Source organism: Melozone crissalis, unplaced genomic scaffold, assembly GCF_028551555.1.
Source record: "Melozone crissalis strain CALT ecotype California unplaced genomic scaffold, PUWL_Pcris_2 ptg000057l_1, whole genome shotgun sequence".
NCBI lineage: Eukaryota > Metazoa > Chordata > Aves > Passeriformes > Passerellidae > Melozone > Melozone crissalis.
In genome coordinates this window covers 11,022,904-11,040,580 of record NW_026535835.1, presented here as the reverse complement: position 1 = coordinate 11,040,580, position 17,677 = coordinate 11,022,904, and the positions used below count along the sequence as shown (strand labels likewise).

Sequence of the window (17,677 nt, the reverse complement as noted above, 5' to 3'; positions counted from 1 at the left end):
CCTTTTCTCCTCCCCCAGGGCACAGGAGGGGTTGGGTGCCCAATCACTGCCTCATCTCCTGCCCAGTGAATGGCCAGCACAGGTGGCTTCTTTCCACCTTCAGCAGGTGATGATGAACCTTGTTGGCTCCACCCTTAGTGCACAGGGTGCTCTGGTCCTCATGGTGCCCTGGATTGATGGATGGATGGATGGATGGATGGATGGATGGATGGATGGACAGATGGATGGATGGAACATGGGCTGTGGTGTGGACGCTCCAGCTGCTGCCCTGTCTCGGCTGGCACCAGCTCCTGCATGGGAAGCCCTGCAGGAACATCTGCAGCTTGTGAATGACCCCAGCTCTGTGGGGAGGGCATGCCCAGCCCCTCAGCACACACACCACAACCTCCCAAAGCCATGGAAGTGTTAAAGGCATCGTCTGCCCTCTGTGAGACATGAGCTGCTCTGTACCTGCTCCCCTCTGTAAATGGATCTCGTGCTCCCCAGCTGTGCTGATTTTCCATGAACTCTGTGGCATGTGCCAACTGCTGAGAGGGATTTCGAGAGGTGGGCAGCAGCAGAGGTGCCCATGGACAGACAGCCAAGCTAAGGACAGCACTGGGTGCTCTCTTTGGGCTGAGAAAAGCTCTTTGACTCACAGTGGGACCCTCACCCTGGCTGGCACTGACAGGAGCTGCCCACTGGTGAATGTCATCAGGAATTTGGAGACCAATACTCAGAATTACATTTAATTTAATGTATACCATAATTAAACACCATTTTTTCTGAGCCCTTGCTGCTGTGTGGTCTGTGAGCTCCCCAGTGACCACGCGTGGTGGTTTGGCAGAGGTGGGGCTGAGGGGACACGGGCTGGTGGCACGTCCCTGCTGCTGTCCCTTGCAATGATCATTTAATTTACACCCCCCTGCATGTCCAGGGTTTCCTGTGCACCCCAGGTGTCAGCCAGGAGGCTTTTGGAGGTGGGCAGAGCCACCCTCACCCCCTAATGATGCTGCCCTTGTCCCAGCAGTGCTCCCTCATTCCCTGCTCCTTTGACAGCCCTTTAGCTGAGCAAACCAGTCAGGAAATCAGGAGGGGAGTGCCAAAGGCAAGCCCTGTGCGCTGGGCATGCTGAGCCCCAGGGGGAGGTGGTGGCAGGGTGTGCTCCAGGGGCTGGAGAGCTCTTGGAGGGCCTTGCTTGTGAAGAGCTAACAGAGCTGAGTGACTCTGAGCACAGCACTGGGAAAGGGTGGGACCTCTGTGGAGTTAATGGCAAATAATGTGGGGCTTTCCTGGCTGCTGCAAATCCAGGCTGGAGTGGCCCTGCAGAGGGAGGAATGGACAATCCAGGTGGGAGAGGGAGGCACTGGACCTGCTGCAGCTGAGCCTTTTGGGAATTGATTTCTGCACCAGCTGTAAGAGAGTCACAGAATGAAAGGATGGAGCTTGGGGTGTGGAAAACCCTTTGGGAAATAATCCAGGGTCAGTGCTGCTCTGCAAGGAAGGTAAGTGAAAACCTTGGGAAAAGGAGGCTTTGAGAATTGACCCCACCACAGAGGGATGTGGTGAAGGGAGAGGGGACAGAGCCAAAAAACAAGGGGGGAAAACGGCACAAATGAAGGCACAGATGGAGCAGGTGGCTCCCAGAGCACGGTGTGATGAGGCAGACAGGATAAAGTCTATAATGTGAGTAGAACAAATGATTAATAACAGGTAATTTCCCCAGAGGTGTGGGTTTCTGGAGCTGCTGAACAGAAAGGGACTCTGCTGTCCCTTCCCACCCCTGGGAAGGGGGAATCAGGACAGGTTGCTGAGGGTGCTGCTCATTCCTGCGTGCGGAGAAACGTCCTCTGGTTTTGAGTTAAAAATCAGCCTGAGGAAACCTTTCTGGGTGGCAAATATCACACAAAACTCTTGAGAGCAGCCTCTGCAGCAGCTGGGCTGGGGCTGGGGCTGTCCCTGGACCTCACCTTGCCCGGAGAAGCCCGGGGTGGGGTGTTTGCTCCCACAGGTGCCCCGGTGCCTCATTAAATGGCTGGGAAATGCCGTGTCATGTCAAATGAAGCTCCTGCAGGATACATCTTTCCTCCTGTTGCTGTGGGGCACGTGGTGTTTGTGTCTGATGCAGCTGTTATGGGGCAAAGACACAGCAGAGCCATGACAAAGTTCGTTTATGACCAAAACAATTTTTTACAGGCTCGGGTGATTATTTTACAGTTCAAATAAGGGAATTCCTTGCACGTGAGGATCCACGGGCTGTCACGAGGCTTCAGCATTTTCATGACTGTGGGAGGAACAGAGCCAGGGAAACCTGTCCAGGGCTGAGTCTGGGGGCCTGGTGCCTGTCCCTGTCCCCAGGGGGGTGACAGCAGCCCGGTGCTGTGCCCACCTGGCTGTGCTGGGGTTCAGCTGCCAGGTGAGCAGCTGGTGCTGGCTGGGCCCACTCGGGCCAGCAGCAAACACTGGAGTGCTCAGGGGGTCCCAGGTCACCCCTGTGGTGTCCGGCTGGCCTGGAGGGCACAGACCGGCTCTGGGGACACCGGAACGGTGGCAGCTCAGCTGTTTCATGGGCTGTGAACCCTCTCTCGGTGTCTCTTGGTTGCACAAGGCTGCGGCTCACACACACACACACACACACACACACACACACACACACGCGGCCGCTCCGGACCTGTTCTGCCAGTCCGGCCGGTGCCCGGTGCCCGGCTGGGCGGGAGTGCCCGTGGCAAGGGCAGCGACAGCGGGGCCGTGCAGGGCTGCGCCGTGCCAGGCTGGACTGTGGAAGGCCGAGCTATGCCGGGCCGTGAGGGGCCGGGCCGTGCCAGGCCGGACCGTGCAGGGTTGGGCTGTGCCAGGCCGTGCTGGGCCGGGCCGTGCCAGGCTGGACTGTGGAAGGCAGAGCTATGCCGGGCCGTGAGGGGCCGGGCCGTGCCAGGCCGGACCGTGCAGGGTTGGGCTGTGCCAGGCCGTGCTGGGCCGGGCCGTGCCAGGCTGGACTGTGGAAGGCAGAGCTATGCCGGGCCGTGAGGGGCCGGGCCGTGCCAGGCCGGACCGTGCAGGGTTGGGCTGTGCCAGGCCGTGCTGGGCCGGGCCGTGCCAGGCTGGACTGTGGAAGGCAGAGCTATGCCGGGCCATGAGGGGCCGGACCGTGCAGGATTGGGCTGTGCCAGGCCGTGCTGGGCCGGGCCGTGCCAGGCTGGACTGTGCGGGATTGGGCTGTGCCAGGCCGTGCTGGGCCGGGCCGTGCCAGGCTGGACTGTGCGGGATTGGGCTGTGCCAGGCCGTGCTGGGCCACACTGTGCGGGATCGGGCTGTGCCAGGTTGGACTGTGGGAGCCCGGGCGGGACCGGGCTGGGCTGTGCCCGGGGCAGGACCCGCAGCCCGAGCGCTTCCTGTGCCAGGCGCTGATCCCAGCGCCCATCGCTGCCCTGCCCGTGATGTGCCCGCAGCAGAGCTGCACCTGTCCATCACCAGGTGTGATGGGGTGAGCCAGGAACAGCTCTGGGACAGTTTGCAGTCCTGAACCAGCAGCAGCCGGGGATCGGTGAATCCTGCAGCATCCTTTCCCCTGCTGCAGCCCAGAGCAGAACGGCAGCGCTGGGGGTGCCACCAGCACCCGCAGGGAGAGGTCTCTGAGCCCCTGCACTTTATTTCTCTGACCCAGAGAGGAAATTTAAAAGTCTAAAAACTCAAATGTGCCCCAGAGTTGTCCTCTCCCAGTGTAGGCGTGATGCAGAGCCACGGAAAACCAAAGCCTCAGGCGTTTTACGCTGTCTTCTAATTCAAGGAAGTTTGATTTTACTTTTCTACTCAGCAAAACGAATCCTCCTCTCTGTAATTAATATGCTGCTCAAATGGATTCTTAATTACAGATAAATCACAAATCTACACACTCAACTGTTTTGCTTTTCAAGTAATAAAACAGATCATTTGTCTTCCTCAGATGAACAGAGCCCAACCAGCACACCATTTCCCCCTTTATGAAGAATTCATTTGCCTTAGAAAGAAAGTCTTTAAAAAAACATTGCAAGGATTTCTTGAATAGGGGATCAAAGCTCCCACACTGCTGGAAACCATTTTTCGCTAAACAAGATGTGAGTAAAGGGGGGAAAAGTAAAAGTTTTTTGGTAGTGGTTGGGATTACAACACCCTTGGGAGGGACGGGGACGTGGGGTCAAGAAGTGGTGACCAGGTTAGCAACACAGGGAACAGGAGGGCAGCACAAAGGAACAGAAAGTGGAAATGGACAGCTGAATGAGGACGCATGTTTCTGTGCTGCAAGAGAATGGATGCTACATCAATTCATACTGAGAGCTGAGGGCTGGGGGCCTGCTAATGGATCGGGGCACACAGCAGGGGCCAGAGGTCAGCAGTGTGCTCAGCCGGGCTAATTGACTCTCGTGGGCATGCAGGGAGGGTGATGGAGCACAGGGCACGCTGTCCTGCATCCTGAGACAGAGTAAAAATCCATTTTGAATTAGGTGAAGGTTTCGTCTTTTCTCCGCAAAACAATCCCTGCCACACAAACTGACTCTCGTGGGCATGCAGGGAGGGTGATGGAGCAGGGCAGGGTGTGGGGGCATGCTGTCCTGTGTGCCTGCCACACACCTGTGGGACAGACGGACACACACCTCTCTGAGTCTGTGACTGTCCAACCCAAAGCACAAGGACTTGTGTCTGTCCAGGGTCCTTGTATATTACAGGGAAAATGTACACCAGCAGCTGGGTCCTCGTCATTTCCTGTTGTTCTTTTCTGGCACTGTTGAAATATTTTTACCTCTTTTTACAAGGCCAACAGGTGCAGAATTTCTGCAGGAGCCCACAGCTGCAGGGACTCGGACCTGGCTGTGCCCGTGGTGGGATAAATGCGCTCAGGTGATCTGCTTTGCCATCTGATGGCATTTTATTTGAGCTCCATGCCTGGGGCACAGCCCAGTGACTGCCCAGGGCTCTCTGCCCTGGGAAGCTCCTCACCCTCACACAGAGGGATTTCCCAGCTGACCCACAGGGAGAATATTGCATTTCCTCACTCCTGGATGTGTCAGCAGCATCCCTTGGTGAGTGATGGATACTGGAGATGATTTATGGTTCTTTGTTACACAAATGCCTCCACATTCTTGCCCATCCTCTCGCAGCAACCAGCAGAGAGCAGGAGCCCCAGCCTGGGAACTGCACCCAGGATGCAGAGCTGGCTCTTTATGCACTGGAAATGCACAGCTGGGGACACAAGAAAGGGAAATGTCACCGCTGTGGGGCTCTGCACCCAGGCCCCTGGCTCTGCTTCCACCCGTGTGCTGGGAAGTTAAAGGTCTGGCAAAGAAAAGGGGATATAAATCAGGCAGACAAGGGTGCAGGGGAGGATCAGGTTTACCCAATTTTTCATCTCAAGCTTTGTTATTAAAGTAGTGAATGTTCCAGAAGGAACAGCCTGTATGTCTTAGAGCTCTTGGATTTCAGCAACATAAACCTTTAGCCCTCAAGACTTTTACTACATTAAATAATTTCTGTTGCTGCTAATTAAATTTCTGTTTGTTTTCCTTCATGAACAACCAGGAAAAAAAATCTGTATTCTTTGATCTGATAGAGAGCACTAGATTTACCTGCATTATTGGACCTCACAGCTTATCATAATGAATAAATCCATTAATTAAATAAATTCTGATCTTAATCTGGGCAAACTTTCTTGAATGCCCCGAGGAGCTCAGCCAGTTGCCAGGTCGCTCCTGCCACGGCCTCAAGCATTCCTTTCCTCGGGCACCTTGCGAGGCGGGATTGTATAAATCAAGGATTAGCAAAGTGGGTGTGCACGGGGCGGCACCCGCACCCTCCTCTGCTCCCTGCCGGGCTCCAGGCGGGGCCGGACGGGGCCACGCGGAGGCACCGGGGGAAGGAATTCTCCCTCGCCACCCCCGTGCTGTCGCGATAGTGCTCCCGTGTCGCCGGGCCTAGCGAAGCCTGCCCGGGCCGTTGCCGTTGCCATGGTAACGGGCCGCCATGCCGCCCGGGGCGGTTGCCATGGCAGCGGCCGGAAGTGCTCCCGGTTCCGGCGGCGCGGGGGCTGCCGGGAGCGGGGCAGCATGGAGACCCACGAGCTGTTCCGCCGCCTCGGAGCCGGCGCTCGCTTCGACGTGCGGCGCTTCGGGCTCGACGCGCGGCGCTTCGGGGTGCGGGGACACCGAAGGGAGCGCTCGGGGAGCGGCCCGTGCGCGGGGCAGGCTCCGGAGCTCCGTCCCCACCGGGCGCGGCGCTGAGGAGCGGGGCCCGGCCATGGCGTCTCACCGTTCTCCTGTTCTCCCGCAGGTGGTTAAAGGGAACCGCGGCAGCGTCTCGCTGGAGAGCCTCGACTTCTTCGGGAGCAAGGAGGGAGCCCCTCAGGGAGCTGCCGGGGAGGGCAGGAGGCTCGCAGGGGCTGAAGAGGGGGTGAAGCAGCAGAAAGATGGAGCAGGGAAGAACGATGGGAAGAGGAAAAGAACGGCAGAAAACGGCGAAGGGAAAAGAAAAAAGAAAAAGGCACGAGGTATCTGTGCATGCACACACGTGTATCCCTGGTAGAACCATCAGAGAATCCCAGGATGGGTTGGGGTGGAAAGGACCTTAAAGCCTATCCAGTTCTGGGTTCCTTGGCTGGCCTGGCTCAGAGCTGATCTCACAACTGGGCCAAGATTCAGTGCTGGGAGCTGGGGATGTGGTTACCATCCCTCTGAAGTCTGCATTAGTGTTCTTGAGAATGACAGAAAAAAGGCTCTGAGATTTCTTTGTCTCCAAGTAATGCCTGCCTGTATTTTACTAAAGGAAATTTCAATTTGTTTGCAACTTCCAGGAGCAGCATCAATGCCAGAGCTGTCAGAAGACAATGGAATAAAGTGGATGTCCTCTCTGGAAGCAAAAATTGAAGATGCAAAAGACAAAAAGCCTACTGCAGAGAAGCTTGAACGCTTGAGGAGAGAAAAGGTGGGACCAGGGGATTCTGGTGCAGCAAGAGGTGCCTGGGTATTTGATCCAAATTGGGGTTTATTTAGGGTGATTCCTCATTCAGGAGGGTGGGGGAAAGAGCCAGGAGAGGAATCCTTATGTGGTGAGTTTTGGGGTGCAAATTAAAAAGAAGGAGTTTGTGTTTTTGCCTCGCAGATCAATCGCTTCAGGCACCAGCACAGGATCAGCATCCAGGGAACAGATCTCCCTGACCCCATTGCCACCTTTGAGCAGCTTCAGGAGGAGTACAAAGTGCACCCTAAGATCCTGGAGAACATCCAGGCTGCAGGCTTCCATGTCCCCACAGCCATCCAGATGCAGGCAATCCCTGTCATGCTGCATGTGAGTCCTGGGGGTGTCAGGGGTCCCACAGAACCTGGGCTGGGGCTGCCTTGTGGCACTGTCACAGCTGGATCAACTTCATCCAACTGAGAGCTTGGCTTTTTCACTTTGCCTGAGGTATCTTGGGTCAGTTTGCAGCATTGATGTTTGTGGGAATGGAATTTTTACTCTTTTTTTCTTTTTTTGCCTTGCTGAAATATAAATTTGGTTTTTTTCTTACAGGGTAGAGAGCTTCTGGCTTCAGCTCCCACAGGGTCTGGGAAAACACTGGCATTTTGTATCCCTCTCTTAACACATCTGAAACAGCCCAGGAACAAAGGATTCAGGGCTCTGATCATATCTCCCACTCGAGAACTTGCCAGCCAGGTGTGTGCTGAGGGGTCTCACCCTGATGGGCTGCAGTGTTGGCACTCTGCATCAGCAAAACAGCAGCTCAGTAAATGTTTTTTTCCTTTATTGCCTTCACATATCAGGGAAAGCCAATTTAAATGTTTCTTTCAAGTCTTTTGACTTCTGTGGAGTAGGTACATATCTATTATCTGGGTCTAATCTCAGTGATTAGATTAGGGGCTCAAGATTCTTTGATCATATTTTAAACTGCCCAATGCTCAGGTGCTCTTAAAACCTCCTTTCCTACTTGAGATTGCTACGAGAGATTTATCTGTCCCAAACTTGGAATTTCAAGGGATAACTTTATAACAAAGCTGTGTTGATAAATGAAATAAAAATGCCACCTTTGGGCAGCTTTTATTCATGGGAAAGAGGGAGCCACATGTGGTAGTGATGTGAATAATGTGTGTTAGAGAGCTGCATTTTATCATGCTAAGGAAAACAGAGAGATTTCTCTTAACTCTGAGATCAGGGTGAGGTTTGAAGCTCTAGGTTCAGGATTAGGATGCCCAGAGCAGCTGTGGCTGCCCCTGGGTCCCTGGCAGTGCCCAGGGCCAGGCTGGACAGGGCTGGGAGCACCTGGGACAGTGGGAGGTGTCCCTGCCATGGCAGGGGGAGCACCATGAGTTTTAATGTCCCTTCCAACCCAAAGCATTCCATGACTCCACGATGGGCAGCAGATTTGTGGTTAGAAAAGCTCATCAGCTCAGTTTGGGAACCCAATCTCTGCTGCCTTTGCAGACCCACCGGGAGCTGGTGAAGCTGGCAGAGGGCACAGGCTTCAGAATCCACATGATCCACAAGGCAGCTGAGGCAGCCAAGAAGTTTGGGCCCAAGTCTTCCAAGAAATTTGGTAACTGTTCTAACGACTGAAGTGCTTCTAAAAAACTAAAAAGTGTCACTGACCTTTGTCTTTGGGCTGTGTTGGTTTTAAAGAGGTGGTTAAAAAGTGGCAGGGAGGAAAAGGGAAGTGAGAGGACATGGACTCTGCTAAACTGTACCTCTGGCACATTGGGTTGGATCTGGTGCTCTGTTTGTTTGGTTTAATTTGTGTCTTTTTTTTGACATTTTGCTTCTTTTTTTTTTAATAGATATACTGGTTACTACTCCCAACAGACTCATTTATCTGCTGAAAGAAGATCCTCCAGCCATAGACCTGAGCAGGTAGGGAGAGTGTTTGCAGTGTGCTTTGCCTCTCAGGAGTGCCTCTCCTGAAAACCAAACCTCTTTGTTCCCAGTGTGGAGTGGCTGGTGGTGGATGAGTCAGACAAGCTGTTTGAGGATGGCAAGTCAGGATTCAGGGAGCAGCTGGGCACAATCTTCCTGGCATGCACCTCCCACCTGGCCAGGAGGGCCCTGTTCAGCGCCACCTTTGCTCATGATGTGGAGGAGTGGTGTAAGCTCAACCTGGACAACCTGGTGCTGGTGTCTGTTGGGGCAAGGTAGGTGTTCTCTGCTTCTTTTTCTAAAAAAGTTTCATGGGAAATTGTTTTCTGTGCATCATCAGCCTGCTTGATTTTGTGGCTGCTCTTAGTCAGCACTGCAGGTTGTTTGTCTCCAGAAAAAATTGTGTAGGCACTGAGATATTTCTCTTATGTTGAATAAAGTGTTCTTTTCCTTTGCCAATTACTTTATCATCAAATAAACATCAATGTTAGGAGCATGCACTGTTTTTTTTGTGCAGTATTTCTCATCCACCAAGTTATATTTTTGTGGGGGTTATAGATACGACATATTTATTAATATATAAGTTTTTGTTAATGTATATAAAAAATACTAAAGTGTTTCTGTTGGATTTCTGGTTTCAGAAACTCTGCAGCAGAGACAGTAGAACAAGAGCTGCTGTTTGTTGGATCTGAGACAGGAAAGCTAACAGCAATGAGAGAGCTTGTTAAAAAGGTATTTTGGAGAGACTGAGCATCTTCCTCTTCCTCAGCTGAGCTGTGGTCTGTCAGAGACTCCCAATTTCCCAGCTCAAACACTTCTCTGTGACACATGTTAAACCATTGCCCAAATGTGCTGTGTCTCAGTCTCTGCAAAGAAGAGGATTTTGGAACCTGAGATAAACTTACTCTTTTGCAGGGTTTTGCTCCTCCAGTCCTTGTTTTTGTACAGTCTATTGAGAGGGCTAAAGAGCTTTTCCATGAGCTGATTTATGAAGGCATCAATGTGGATGTCATCCATGCAGACAAGACTCAGCAACAGGTAGGAGGATTTTATTTCTGTTCAAGAAATGCATTAGAAAAATTTAGCAAATTCCTGCAGGATTTTGTTCAGAGGTTTAGTTTTATTCCTTAACATCGGGACAACTTTAAGGAAACAAGTTCACCTTTTTTCTCAATTACTATTGGAACTGTTTCCAATTATCTTTTCTGTTCTTTTCCTAGAGAGACAAAGTAGTGCAGAGTTTCAGAGCTGGGAAGATCTGGGTGCTCATCTGCTCTGCGTTACTGGCTCGAGGGATGGACTTCAAAGGTGTGAACATGGTCATCAATTATGATTTACCAACCAGTGCAGTGGAATACATCCACAGGATAGGTGAGGCATGGCTCACAAAGCACCTCTTTTTCCCCATTTCTGAGGTCTTTAATGTAGATGCTCTTGTTTTTGTCAGCACCCTGTGAACCTTATTGAGATTTTTCAGACATAGCTGTGCTGGGGAGGAGGCTGGGGCTGTGAGGAGGAATAAAAGGAGATGTCTGAAGTAAAATCTCTACTTTGCAAAATGTGTGCTTGGCAGGTCGTACTGGAAGAGCAGGACACAGAGGAAAGGCAGTCACTTTCTTCACAGAAGATGATAAACCTTTATTACGCAGGTAATATGTCTGGATTAATAATGTCTTTATTGCTTGCTTTGTAAAAAAATCACCACAAAAGAAAAGATCAACAACAAACCAGCCAGTTTGTTTGGTTTGCTGTTTTCCACAAAAAGTCTTTATCACTTGTCCAAGCACTGGAGTTGATCTCTTCCCTCCTGTCCTTTCCAGCATTGCCAACGTTATCCAGCGAGCTGGCTGTCCTGTGCCAGAATACATAAAACATTTGCCCAAATTGCAGAGGTATGTTCATTTCAGCACTTAACCAGTCTTTTAATCAGTGCCTTTTAATGACTTATGGAAGTTTCTAAAACTGGAAACCCTAGTAATTTCATCTTTCTTCACTAAATATTCTCAGCAAACAAAAGAAGAAATTCATTAAGAAACCTTTGACAAGAGAATCCATTTGTACCACCCCAAAGTGCTTCTTGAAAAAAGACCAAAGAAAAATGTAAGTAGGTTTTGCTGAAGAGGAGGTAAGAGATGTTGTTTATCCAGAAACAGCCCAGAAAATTTAAGCAAAGTAACAGATAATTTGTTTGGATGAACCACCCAGTCATAATGATTTTAGTGATGAAGTTTTAGTGTCAGAATCTGTCTATTGGAGCTTGGATTAATGACAACATTTTGCCTTGTGTGGTGCCATGTGTCAGGTGACAGCAGCCTGAATTTAAACCACTGGTTATGCTCAGGTGTCTTGAACTCCAATGTGTTTCTTGTAGGAAAACCACAAAGGAAAATACTAAGGGAAAGAAGAAAGGTAAAGAAGACAAAAATGGCAGTAAATTACAGACTGTTGCAGAAAGCTGAATTCAGGCTGGCGAGCTGGGGCTGACACCTCTGTCTGTGCTGGAACAGAAGAATGAAGATGGCAGTGATGGTGAAGGGAGAAGAACATTTCTCATGCTTCCTTTGGGGTGAGGGTGGAGATTTACATGCTAGAAAGTCTCTGCTGCAATGTCAGAAGAGAATTCCTGGATGCTTCTTATAGAAGCTGGAGCATGTGCTCATGCAGTGAATGCTGTGTATTTCTGAGAGTAGTTCAAAACCAGCATCAGCTTGTGTTACTTTCACACAGTTTTGTACTGCTCCTTGAAAATATTGTCTGTGTTCAGATCACCCCTAATACATTTTTTAGACACTTCCAGGAGATTCAGAGACAAAAACCCCACAATGTTTACCATTAGGTTTGATAAATGCAACTGTCAGAGACTTCCCTGGACACTTCAAAAAAGCCCAAACAAACCCACTTGTATGTAAAAGTAAAGCCTTGCTCTTCCTACTGTTTTTCTTCTACAAAATTATTTTGAAATAAACTAATACGTGCCGTTAATTTTGTATGGTTTTATAACTGAGCCTGAAACTAGAATAAACAAGGTCATAAAATGCTAATTCAGAGACCTGTGTGTTTGTGCAGCCTCAGTGGAACAAGTCTGCAGGCAAAAAAGGCCCAGCTCTGTGCATTTTCCCTCTCTTCATCTGCCCAGCGTGTTCTCAGCCCACCCTGCTTTTGTCATCAGCATTCCAGTCAGGCAGGAATGGCTTCTTTGCAACTGCAATCCTTTCAGGAAGAATTTCTGGACAGGATTGTCTTGGTTTGATGTGGTTTGGATGGGGCAGGCACAGCCCCCTGTGGCAGGGCGTCAGCACCCTCACAGGGAGGAATTTATTCCCAATATCCATCTAACCCTCCCTCTGTGGCTGTGAATCCATTGCCCCTTGTCCTGTCACTTTCAGGCTCTTGTCGCACGTCCCCAGATGACTCCTGCGAGAGGTCGGGCAGAAAGGCAGCACTTTATTTTCATTTTTACGGAAAAGCGGTGGTTTGGATGCTGGAAACCGGCGTTCCCCGGGGGAAGCCGGGGCCACTCATCCCATCCAGGCCGTTCCCGGGGGCATGTGGGGCTGAGGAAGCGAGGGGATGTGGGAGTGAGGAACCAAAGAATTGTGGGGCTGTGAAATCGAGAACCCACGGGGCTTTGGGTCGGTGGAGCAGAGAGGAATCGAGGGGGCTGTGGGACGGAGGAATGGAGCTGGGCTGTGGGGAACCGAGGGGCTCTGTGGGTGTGGAAGCGAGGAGCTGCGGGATCATGGGGCTGTGGAACCGAGGGGATGTGGGGCTGTGAGGCAGTAGAACCGAGGGGATGTAGGACTGTGGAACTGAGGGGATGTGGGCCTATGGAATCGAGGGGATGTAGGGCTACGCTTCTCTGGGGCTGAGACACGGAGGGGCTGTGGAACGAAAGAACCGAGAGGATGTGGCTCTGTGGAACGGAAGAACCGAGAGACCGTGGCTCTGTGTAACGGAGGAACCGAGGGGCTATGGCTTTGTGGAACGGAAGAACCGAGGGGCCGTGGCTCTGTAGAGCTGCGGCTCTGTGGAACGGCGGAACCGAGGAGCCGTGGCTCTGTGGCTCTGTGCACCGGAGGAACCGAGGAGCCGTGGCTCTCTGGGGCTGTGGACCGGAGGAACCGAGGAGCCGTACAGCCGGGGAGCGGCGGGGCCGGGGGCGGTGCCTGCCCGGGCCGGCCCCGGAAGCCGCCGCCGCCGCCGCTCCGCTGACGGACGGCGGGGCCGAGCGCGAAGATGGCGCTGCGGCCCGGGCCCGGCGCGGGGGGCGCCGGCGGGGCGGGCGGCGGAGCGGCCGGGGCCGCCAGGTCGGTGTGACCGGGGGCAGCGGGCGAGGGGCTGCGGAGAGGGAGCGGACAAAGAGGGCAGGGCGGTGATGGGGAATGGAGGGGACGCGGGGAGGGGCGGACGGAGATGGGGGCGATGGTCGGGCTGGGGTGGCGGCTCGGAGGGCAGGTGCGGTGTCAGGGCCCAGGTGGGCTGTGCCGGGTTCCTGGCTGGCCTCTGGGGGTCCCAGGTAGGGTCTGTGGGATCTCAGGTGTGGCACATCGTGGCTGGGGTGTGGGGCTCGCAGGTGTGGTACAGGGGGTCTCAGGTGAGGTCGGTGGGATCGTGGGTGGGGGTCCCAGGTGGGGTTCGTGGGTTGTCAGGTGAGCTCTGTGGGGTCCTGGGTGGGGTGTGTGGGTCTCAGGTGTAGTACCTGTGATCCCGGATGGAACGTCAGGGGCCCAGGCGGGATGTGGGGTCATGGGTGGGGAGGTTCCAGGTGTGTTGTTGGGAATGCAGCCACGGTATCTCTGCATTTTGCTGCGATTTATTCATATTTTGGGGCTCCTGATCTGCCCCGTGTGCCCAGGCTTGGGCAGTTGCGCCCCACTCGCTGTCAGGCTCTGCAGCTGCCATCTCAGATATTGGGGTGGGAAGGATTTGGGGGTTCTGCCAGCCCTGCTCGGTGCCACCACAGTAAATGTTCTGTCAGTGCTGGGCTGGTCTGTCTGTCTGTGTCCTCCTGGGACCCAGCCTCCCTGGGGACTTCCCTTTTCCCCTCCTTCTCACAAAGGGCACCTTGGCCACAGGGAGGACTGAGGAATCCTGTCAGGAGGGAAAAAAACCCAGTGTTTAAAGAGATGTTGCTGTGTTTCTGGAGAGGTTGGAAAACTGGATTTCACCACCTTTGAAGACTCTAGTAATGAGTTTTTTTCAATGTAGGTTCTTGTCTGCTATTTATCTCTCGTCCTACTTCCAGGGAAGCTGAGGAAATTTTGCATTTGACAATTAAGCTCATAGAATTGTCTTGGAAATCCGAATCCCATGGTTTTGTCAGTGTTATTGGGAGTGTTGTCATTGTTGTCAGTTTCAGAAATTGTTGTCAGTTTCAGAAATAAAGGTTCTGAGAAATAAAAGGGTTTACAAATTGCCATTGCCCATTGATAGTATTTTGGTTTCTTTGAGGACAAAGTCTGGAGGTAGAGGAAAAGTTCTGTTCTGTCTGTGTGGGTTCTTTGCCTGATTTCATTTCAATTTTTGTGCATTTCTGCCATTCAAAAATACTCTGACAGTCTGTTGCATCGATGGAGTTGTACTGCTTGGGAGTTAAGGGGTTTAAAAATGCACTTGTAGATGGGAAAGCGTTCTGTGTGGTTTGGAGCTGTTACACTGAAGTCTCCATTCAGAAAAGAAGTTTTTGCTCCCCACTCCTGCGTTTTGGCTGAAGCTGTTGCTTGGTTGGTTTGGGGCTTGGTGGTGTTTTTAAGCTCCATATTTAAAACACTGATTTAGTAGGACTGTACAGCTTTCTGGTGCTGCTTTCAGAGGTCTGTTGCAGGGTGATCACTGTGTTCCCTTCCCTTCATTGTGTTTGTGCAGCGTGCCCAGGGCGCTCTCGCACAGCACCGTCCCTGCGCTGGCTCCCTCAGCCGCCAGAGCAGCTGCTTTCCCTGATTGCTCTGGGCAATTCTGCACCTCCAAAAAAGCACTTCCCTCATCAGTCCCCATCGGTGGGGGGTTTGTGGCCATGCCAGCGTGGCTGGTGCTGGCAGTTGCACACTGAATCCTGGAGTGAATTGTGGTGGATCTGAGTACGGGGCTGTGCTGCCAGAGCTTGCTTTGGACCAGCTCCTCTTCCAGTGCCCTCTAATCAGCTGAAGGGGTTTTGCTTGATTGTTTCTTTTTATTTTTTTTCTCAGCAGGGACTTATAAATAAACCAGGAGCTCTGTGGAAAGGGATAAATATTTAATAGTTTGGCCTTTACTTGCTCCCAACAAGCAGTGGTACCTCCCGATGCTTGTTCGGTTTACGTTGCATTTGCTGGTTTGGGGAATTCTTGTTGATCAGGTTCCCCGACAAAAAGGGAAGCATGAAGCTTTGAGCACTTCTGCATGCTTAGGAGATCTTCAGAAATTACATTTAATATTTCATCATTCTGTTTGATTTCGTGTTGATACTGTGTGCCAAGGAGTGGATTAAAATGACTGAGTTGAGTTAAACAGACTTGGCTGTGGTGAGAACCAAGCCCTGCCCATGTTTGGGGCTGAGCTGTGTGAGGCTGCAGAGTTCTTCGGAGGGAGAGCCCCAAATGGTGGGGTGGAGGATGGCAGGGCAGGACCATTGGGCAGCACAGGTGTGTGATAGTTGTGGAAGGAGAAATCAGCACACAGTGCTCAGGGCTGGAGAAAAAGCTTCAGGATGATGAAGATCCTGAGTAGAGGATGAAGTAAAGAGCAAAGGGTTGTCTTGGTGACCTTTGACCTGCTGCCTGTACAGTGGAGAGGTGCAATTTGCTCCTGGATAAATGCATAATTTAAATTCTCTATTTTATCCTAGTGCTCATGTTACACGGCTCTTTTATATTTAAAAAGCAGGTTGGCTTTCAGCACTTCCTGCAGCCATTTCTGATGGCATTTTCTCCTGTACTCTTAGTCAGTTTCTTTTACATCCACGCTTGAAATTGAACATTGAATATCTAGAAGTGTGTTTCTCTTCCACAGCACTTTGATGTAATAACTGCCTGGGACACTGAGTGAGGTTCTTGTTTGGGAAATTGCTGCTGACGTGGGTTTCTGCAAGTTGCTTGCAAATGAGAATTTTAAACTAGGCCCTTTTTTGCTGTTTGGCAGCTGTTTGAGAGCGAGGGCTAGCAATTTCCATTAGGATTTTAGTTGAAATTTTAATGATTCTTCCTCTAGGTGCACTTGACCCTTGGTATGCGAATGAGTGTTTTCTCCAAGGTTCTATTTTTGTTGTAATTAGATAACTGAGAAAATAGAAACTCCATTATTTTGTAATGTTTCTAAAGGAGGCAGAAAGTGATGGGGTTTTGTGGATAGTTTATTTTTCTTCAGAAAAGCTGTTCCTAAGCAGCCGAGAATTGTTCTCTGGTGGTCCTGCTGAGTCAGATACTTCCAAGAGGAGCTGTTTATTCATTGCATGCTTAGCCCACACAGCACGCTGACCTGTTCCCAAGCTGTGTGGGTGCTGGAAGTCTCTTGTGGGTGATGTGGATGAGTCAAGGCCGTGTCAGGGCTGCTGGGAGGATCAGCTCTGTGTCTCCTGGCTCTGCACTGCCGGGGTGCTTTGGGATCCCGCTGAGGGATAAGGTTTGCCTTGGATGGTGTTGTTTTCTGTGGGACCTGCAGGAGCAGCTGCAAGTGCTGACCAGAGGGTGGGAGGCTCCTGGTGATGGTGCTGATGGGGAAGTTGAGGTGGGTTTTCCATTTGCGCTGAAGTGACAGAATTTCACGTGCTCTTGTTTTCCTCCTGCAGCTTCATGTTTCCTGTCGCAGGCGGTTTGGGTCCCCCTCAAGGTACGTATCAGCTTCACATTCTGAGCACAAAGTTCTTGATTTTGTTTAGACAAATTAGACCTAAACCAGGTCTGCAGTGATGTTCAGAGGTGTGATTATTAGTTGAACTCCATGGCTGGGTTTTGCCCTTGAATTCAGCCCTCTCACTCCTCTGCTGGGAAAACCTCCTGTGTGTTGTTGAGGCAGCGTCACCAGAATGTGGATTAAAGGTCCAGGAAAGCTACATCTCCCTTTTGAACCTGAGCTGGCCTTTTGGATTCTGCTGTTATTTTGAGTGTGGTATTTCACCTCTCTCTGCTTCATCTCCCAGCTGTGTACACCCATGCTGTGTGGGTGTTGCAAGAGCTGGTAAATATTTACAAAGCACATCAAGACCCCGGGACAAGAGTCACAACCTGTGTGGAAAGTATTAATACAATGGAAGAGCCCCAGCCTTAAATTGCCTTTGTTCTCATTCCTGATGCAGTGCTGTTTGTTTAATTAGGGGAAAATATGCAGAGAATTTATGGGGAGAATGGAGAGGTTTTTATTAAAATCCCTGGGACTGATTCATGGATTATTCCTGCCTGTGTCATGGCCTCCTGGAGTGTTTTTGCATAATTATCTCATGGTGTGCTGGTAGCAAGTGCGTGTTAGTGTTTGTCTCCCAAGACAGCAAAATGTGAGGCAGGAAGATACTGAAATAAAACACGCTTGCTTTATTCAGTGAATTAACACATTCCAGCTTGGTTTGTCCAATTTTGTGCATGTTTAGCTTTTACTGACAAGTATTGTTACCATTCTAACACGTGTAGTGGGCTAATTAACCTAAAGTGTGCTAATTAACCTACAGCAAATTATCCAGCCAGGTCAGAGTGTGAAGTTGCTTTGTGAAAGGTTGACTTTATTTCCCAAGATTTATTTTCAGAAGCTGCTGGTTTCAAGAGAAATGGGAATTGCCAGCACCAGTCACCCTGGTTAATTAAATCTTTTTAATTGGAAATGACCCTTCCAAGAATCATATGGGAAGAAACCCACAGAGAAT

The 17,677-nt window shown here is 51.1% G+C and overlaps 2 protein-coding genes across 4 annotated transcripts in view; both read left to right on the top strand.

The window, feature by feature from the left end:
* The first annotated feature begins 6,041 nt into the window (after nucleotides 1-6,041).
* Nucleotides 6,042-11,880, top strand: DDX52 (DExD-box helicase 52). The gene is made up of 15 exons (XM_054287374.1): nucleotides 6,042-6,143; nucleotides 6,280-6,496; nucleotides 6,800-6,930; nucleotides 7,108-7,293; nucleotides 7,516-7,659; nucleotides 8,425-8,536; nucleotides 8,775-8,847; nucleotides 8,922-9,125; nucleotides 9,492-9,582; nucleotides 9,766-9,888; nucleotides 10,071-10,221; nucleotides 10,424-10,499; nucleotides 10,671-10,742; nucleotides 10,858-10,950; nucleotides 11,222-11,880. The coding sequence occupies exons 1-15, from the start codon at nucleotides 6,057-6,059 to the stop codon at nucleotides 11,307-11,309; spliced, it is 1,848 nt and encodes a 615-aa protein (XP_054143349.1). The 5' UTR covers nucleotides 6,042-6,056; the 3' UTR covers nucleotides 11,310-11,880.
* A 1,206-nt stretch (nucleotides 11,881-13,086) lies between these two features.
* SYNRG (synergin gamma) overlaps nucleotides 13,087-17,677 on the top strand; it is a 34,169-nt gene continuing 29,578 nt past the window's right edge. For all 3 annotated transcript variants that reach the window (XM_054287398.1, XM_054287396.1, XM_054287395.1), the window contains exons 1-2: nucleotides 13,087-13,157; nucleotides 16,613-16,653. In XM_054287398.1, coding sequence (XP_054143373.1) covers nucleotides 13,087-13,157; nucleotides 16,613-16,653 — 112 coding nt within the window. The remainder of the gene's footprint in view (nucleotides 13,158-16,612; nucleotides 16,654-17,677) is intronic.

Excerpts from the sequence above, each read along its gene's own strand:
- DDX52 (XM_054287374.1), top strand. The coding sequence starts at position 6,057 with ATGGAGACCCACGAGCTGTTCCGCCGCCTCGGAGCCGGCGCTCGCTTC. Across the intron at positions 8,537-8,774 it reads CAAGTCTTCCAAGAAATTTG|ATATACTGGTTACTACTCCC; the intron begins GTAACTGTTCTA and ends TTTTTTTAATAG. Across the intron at positions 10,743-10,857 it reads CATTTGCCCAAATTGCAGAG|CAAACAAAAGAAGAAATTCA; the intron begins GTATGTTCATTT and ends AAATATTCTCAG.